Source organism: Helianthus annuus, chromosome 10 (assembly GCF_002127325.2).
Source record: "Helianthus annuus cultivar XRQ/B chromosome 10, HanXRQr2.0-SUNRISE, whole genome shotgun sequence".
In the NCBI taxonomy this organism is placed as follows: domain Eukaryota; kingdom Viridiplantae; phylum Streptophyta; class Magnoliopsida; order Asterales; family Asteraceae; genus Helianthus; species Helianthus annuus.
In genome coordinates this window covers 152,403,787-152,410,081 of record NC_035442.2, presented here as the reverse complement: position 1 = coordinate 152,410,081, position 6,295 = coordinate 152,403,787, and the positions used below count along the sequence as shown (strand labels likewise).

The 6,295-nt window shown below is 38.2% G+C and overlaps 1 protein-coding gene across 1 annotated transcript; it reads right to left on the bottom strand.

Moving 5' to 3' along the window:
- Positions 1-2,869: 2,869 nt before the first annotated feature.
- On the bottom strand, positions 2,870-3,628 carry LOC110882776 (secreted RxLR effector protein 161-like). The gene has a single exon (XM_022130712.1). The coding sequence runs from the start codon at positions 3,626-3,628 to the stop codon at positions 2,870-2,872; it is 759 nt and encodes a 252-aa protein (XP_021986404.1).
- Between the last annotated feature and the right edge of the window lie 2,667 nt (positions 3,629-6,295).

Here is a 6,295-nt window from a genome sequence, read left to right as displayed (position 1 = left end):
CATAGTAATAAGGCGATTTGCATGCTTATCTCAATGCCTCTTAGCTTGCGCTCGAAGTTTCCCCCGTTCAAACAACACAACAGATGATATCACAATTCTATGGTTTACATGAGTCGAAGAGTAGTGTCACACTATCAAGTCACTATGGTGTTAAACGTTTCAGTTCATGTATGCTGTGAGTGTGTGACTACTAAGCAAGTAATGCATAAAGTGAAAGAGAGACGAACCTTGCAATCTGGAGCCGAGTGTCATGATCGATTTTCGAAGTTGTTCGGTTATAGTCTGGTTTTACAAAACGTTTTAAAACCTAGTTCACTATAACCAGTGGCTCTGATACCAACTGTAACACCCCCAAAATTCCACCTGCGGAAACCCCGCGAGGCGTGTTACGCATCAGAGTTCGAGCCACCAATCACATTGAACCAATAATAAATATTTAAATAAGTCTTGACATTAATTACTAAAATAAGATGTCAACATATTATCAATTCTCAAAAGTTGTGTAGCGGAAGCATGTAATCGTTTCATAATAATAACCAAAATCCATGCATTGTTTATAAGTGAATCCAAGAGTCTCAATCCATGACCACTCCAGCACTCCCAGATAGCAAGTCCATGTTCCAAACGTTAATGACCTACAAGCATGCAAACAAGTGTGTCAGACTACGCTGGTGAGTTCAAGGTTTTGTTAACGTGTTGAGTTACCAGACGTATGTTAATGCGATTCAATGTTGCGTTACGATGTTGCTCATGTTAGATACCCTAGGGAGTGTGCCCATAAGTATCCGGGGAGTGGGTACCCCTTAACGACCGTTTGCTATGTTGCCTTCGTTAGATACCCTAGGGAGAGTGCCCATATGTATCCGAGGAGTGTGCCTCTAACAACCATAGCCATACCCAGATAATTAGTTCACGCCCGTCCTTACGGCCCGGTGTGAGGTTTCCCACCTAATAGCGCTATCAACTAATCACCCCCATTGCCCTCCAGGCAATAACCAAAACCGATTAAGTTATTTACCCAATGTTTCCCTTCCGAATGTTTACCAGTTGTCCCAAACCACCGGGACGCATGCTTGAGAAAATGCAATGAACTCACCTGGGGTTGCTCGGTATGATACACGAAAAAGGTTCAGTTAAGCTACAATGTGATCAACCACGTCCTAGCATGTTTATTATACAAGTCAGGTTCGGTTTAAGTATAGCACGTATGGTTACACAGAGTTAACACGTTACAAACACGTATAGATCATGTCAACAGTTTGTATTCAAAGCAATCCATCCAACTTGTGCAAATAATTATCAGCCCAACAGTACTCGGCCCAAATATAAATAACACATAAGTGAACCTGTGCGGCCCGGTTAGCTTTGGTGCAATTGACAGACCTTGTGCGGGTGGGCCTTGGGCCTGTTCGGTCTAATAACAAATCAACAATTATCTAACAACACTACGGCCCAAAAATATCCACTACGGGACTTGTGCGCTCCGATACGGGTTGTGCGATTGGAGTTAGTCCAGCCCAATCTGTTCACCCGGCCCAACCTCACAACTTATGCGACTCGGGCACTTTGTGCGTCTGGTGTCATTTTGTGCGAGTGAGGTCTTGGGCTTTGAGGCCCAACCGACATGATCAATCCAACAGTCAACAATTAGGCAACTTGTGCGATTCATCCAACCTTGTGCGGTTGGTAACATCTTGTGTGATCCGAGAATTGTGCCACTTAGTTATATCGTTTCCATATTCAAAATTAGTCAACTAACCATTACCTATTCCAATAGTTACCAAACTTATCATGTCAATCAACAACTACTTAGTTTTAAAACAAGATAGATTTCGATCAAACAAGCAATCTATACGCTAATTTACATGATCTCTAAGTGAATTCAACCCATGAATATTCATCAACAAGTACATCAAGATCATCAATCAAAACAGAACCACACAGCCATCAAAACTCTATGATAATCACGCTTGAACATTATAAATATCATCACACTTCAGCAAGTTTCAACCCTCAAATAAACCCTTGTGGTTTAACCGATCATGTGAACGACCGAGACAATATAACACCCAATCTCTATCACCTAGTACTTCAAATAATATCAATTCACCATGCATATCAACAACTCAGCCATATAATCCTGATTGATTAATAAAAAAAACACATATAATCACATATATTAATACAAAAGTGCAAAGCCTAGTTACCTAGCGAGTGAGTGGCTCGATTGAACATCCTAGAAATCGAGTTCCCGGGTCGGATCTTCGTCCACAGTAGCAGCGAAGAGAAGCAGGAGAGGAGAGTTGTGTCGTAGATTAGGGTTTGTGAGGGGAATTAGATGTGTTATGACTGTTCACGTAACTCATTAAAAGATAAAACATGGGTGGGGCAGTTTGGGACTTCTTGGCAGGCCTGGGCCGAAAAGCATAAAGTGGAGTTTGGGCTCTGTTTACCTTTGACCGAAACTAAAAGAAAAAAAACATATGGCTGCTTATAATACCATAATGTGCCATTACGTGCAACACATAATTTCAATGGGGAGGTGTGGAGTTCAATTATGGCCCAAGATAAATAAAAATTGTTGTACTTAATTAATTGCCAAGTTTAGAACAAAGAGATGGCAGCTACGAATTGTTGTTTGTTATTACCATGATTGTTATTATTATTATCTAATAAGGTATAAAATGTATGCCATAGCTAAAGTATATTATTATAATTATATGCCACCATTCGAACCTCAAGAGTTACGAGTTACGCTAGTTATGTCATGGTTTAAACGGTTCAGGTCGGTTTAATCACAAATGGATAAGTATATGATTTGATTTGTAAAAGTGAAACAAACGGGTTTTTACCTCAAAGTTACGGGTTGTCACATATTTGCTATGTGACGAGCAGCTTGATTGTCGCAAAACAATTGGGTCGGTCCGACAGGGGCCATGTCAAGCTCGCATAAAAGCCACCTCATCCACAAGATTTCACTAACAGCATTAGACATGGCTCGATATTCGGCTTCTGCTGAGGATTTGGAGACAACTGACTGCTTTTTGGTCCTCCAAGAAATAGGAGCTCCTCCAAGAAGAAGTAAATAACCAGTTCTGGACCGTCTAGTCATTGGACATCCTAACCAATCGGAATAACAATAGGCTAAGAGATTCACCCCGCCTTCTTTAGGAATGAGAATACCTTGTCCTGGAGTTCCCTTCAAATAACGCAAGACACGAGTAGCAGCCTCCATGTGAGTTTGTCTAGGATCATTGACGAACTGACTCAAAATGTTCACCGCATAAGCTATATCAGGTCTCGTAGCTTGGAAATAAAGAAGTCTTCCAGTCAATCTACGGTATTGATTAGCATCGACACGAGGTTCCTTGTCGCACATATCAAGTTTCAAGTTTTGTTCCATGGGGAAAGAACTTGGTCTACAACCCGGCACACCAACATCTTCAAGTATGTCCAATGTGTATTTTCGTTGACTTAAAACCATACCTTCATTGGTTTTAGCGACCTCAATGCCCAGAAAATATTTTAAGGGTCCAAGGTCTTTGATGCTAAATCGCTTATCCAGAAAGTCCTTGGTTGCTTGTATTTTTTCTCGAGTCATTTCCCACAAGAACAACATCATCGACATAATTGAGCGCAGCAACAAAAAATTTATTTTCTTTGAAAATGAAGAGAGAATGATCGGCGGGAGTTTGCTTGAAACCAATTTCAAATAAAGAATGAGTGAACTTTTGATACCAATTTCTTGAAGCTTGTTTGAGACCGTACAAGGATTTCTTGAGTTTGCATACCCTATTGTCATCTTGTTTTCCAAAACCTTAAGGTATCTTCATGCAAGTCGCCATGCAAAAATGCATTGTTCACATCAAGTTGGTGAATGTGCCAATCACGCTTCACGGCCACGATCAAAAGGGTGCGCACCGTCACTAATTTTGCAATAGGGGCAAAAGTTTCGTGGAAATCAACCCCTTCCATCTGTGTGAAGCCTTTAGCCACAAGACGTGCCTTGTATCGTTCAACATCTCCATTTAGCTTGTACTTGATTGTTGGTGCAGTTGTCTGTCGACTTCAACTTCGTTCGAGTCTTAGATTATAACTGATAGAATAGTGCACGCAAAATGAGAAATGGGTAAATATAGGTAATTCCGCTTGAAATGACATGGAGTCATTTCAAGCGAAATCACAAGAATTATTTCAAGCGAAATCAAGTGAATTAGCTTGTGAAGTGATTTCGCTTGAACTTGTAATTCCGCTTGAAGCTGTTTCAAGCGGAATCACATGGCCTATAAATACCATTCGAGCGAAATCAGTTGTATTAGTCTTGTTTTCGATGGCGAAGCCCTGTCAAAGTGTCTCCAGCTTGTAAATTGTGACCAGATTAATAAACGAGACAGTTAAAAGTGAATACAAGCTAAACAAAGACAGAATCAATGAATTCCGCCTCTGATTCTGTCTGAGTACTCTTCTGATCGACTCGTTAGGTCGTTTCACGATCCTACATGTGGTATCAGAGCTCAGGAAGAAGAGTTCTTACTGTTTAGTTCGTTTTTGCTGGAAAATTATGATTTCTACACCTTCTTTTCACAATTAATCAAGTTTTCACGGTTAAAATGGACTGATTTTCACATATAAAGTGCAAAAACAGTTTTAACAAACCCTTGAAAGTTGAGACCCAAATTCAGGCTAAAAGTGACAAAACTTAATCAAAAATCTTATTCCGCTTGAACGTGTACTTTTGATTCCGCTTGAAATTTCAAGCGAAATAAGGTATTTCGCTTGAAAACACCTGATTCCGCTTGAGATTTTGAGTTGATTCCGCTTCAAGTTGCTATTTCGCTTGAAACGGTTTGCCTGATTCCGCTTGAAAACATAGTCTCGCTTGAAATTACACTTGATTCCGCTTCAAGTTGTTATTTCGCTTGAACTGTCCTGTTTTGAAAACTAATTCTGCTTGAAAATTTCAAGCGAAATCAGTTATTCCACTCTAAAGGGTATTCCGCTTGAAAACCCTATTTCCGCTTGAAAAGTAATTTTGGTTTCAAGCGAAATTACTTGATTTCGTTTCAAATCAGTGATTCCGCTTCAAATCCATATTCCGCTTGAAAGGTAATTTCGCTTGGAAAATTCTGTTTGAAGGATTATTTTCGTTTGAAATGGATTGTCTTGAAAATCGTGTTTCCGAATCATGGATATAAATTTCTTTAATATGAATAGTAAAACAATTAGTAAAATAGATTTATTAAAGAAAGAGTTTGACTCGTTTTCAAATTTTCCAGGTGAAAGTACAAAGAGTATCATTGAGAGATATAGCCATCTTGTTCGTTCCATGTCTGAGATGGGTTTAACCAAAAATCCAGGTGAATGGGTTGAGAAATTAGCCAATGCTTTACCTCAAAAAGAATGGGAAACATGTCTTTTAAGTTTAAAAGGAACAGGAGAATACTATGGATTGTCAATTTCTCAATTCATTACGAAGATTGAAGAACAAATGGAGAACAATGCTGTGAATAAGAGAAGTCAAGTTGGAAAATCAATATTCAAAGGGAGCAAGAGTAAAGGTGTCCAAGAGGGAGAGGAACAGACTGAAGAGATTTCAGCTTTGAAAGACGAGAAGAAATCTGATGATAAACAGATTCTTGAATTGAAGGAAAATTGTGAAAGGTTGAAATCTGAAAATGACAAACTGTTAAGTGATTTGAACAGTTTGACATTAGAAAACAAAGTTCTAAAAGAGAAAGAAAAAGATTTTGAAAGCAAAAAGAAATCTTCAGAAAATGAAGATTTCTGGATAAAGCTTGAAAACAAAAATTTGAAGGCAAATGAAACAAAATTTCAAGAACAGATAAAAGTTTTGGAAAATGAAAAGTCTGTTCTTGAAAACATTAAGATTGAAAATGAAAAGACAATCAAGTCTCATTTTGAAAGAATATCTCAACTTGAAAATGAAGCTGAGAATTCAACGACTAAAATTGATGAGCTTGAAAAGAAATTGAAAGGTTTTGTGACCTCATCAGAATTTCTGAATCATCCTTGTCCAAAACCGATCAATTCTGTTCCAATAAGTGAAAATGTCACAAATTTTGACAAAGTCAAAATTGAATATTGCGATGAGAAATCTGATGATGAAAATGAAAAAAAATTGAGAAAAAGAAATTGTTTTTGAAATTAAAAGAAAAGTTTCAGAAAACTAATTTGCATTCTACAGGAAAATGTGAATGTTCAAAGCAGAAACCTTTGGAAAAGAATGCAAAACAAAAACAAAAAATGAAAAATAAGAAAATTGTTCAAAAAAGAA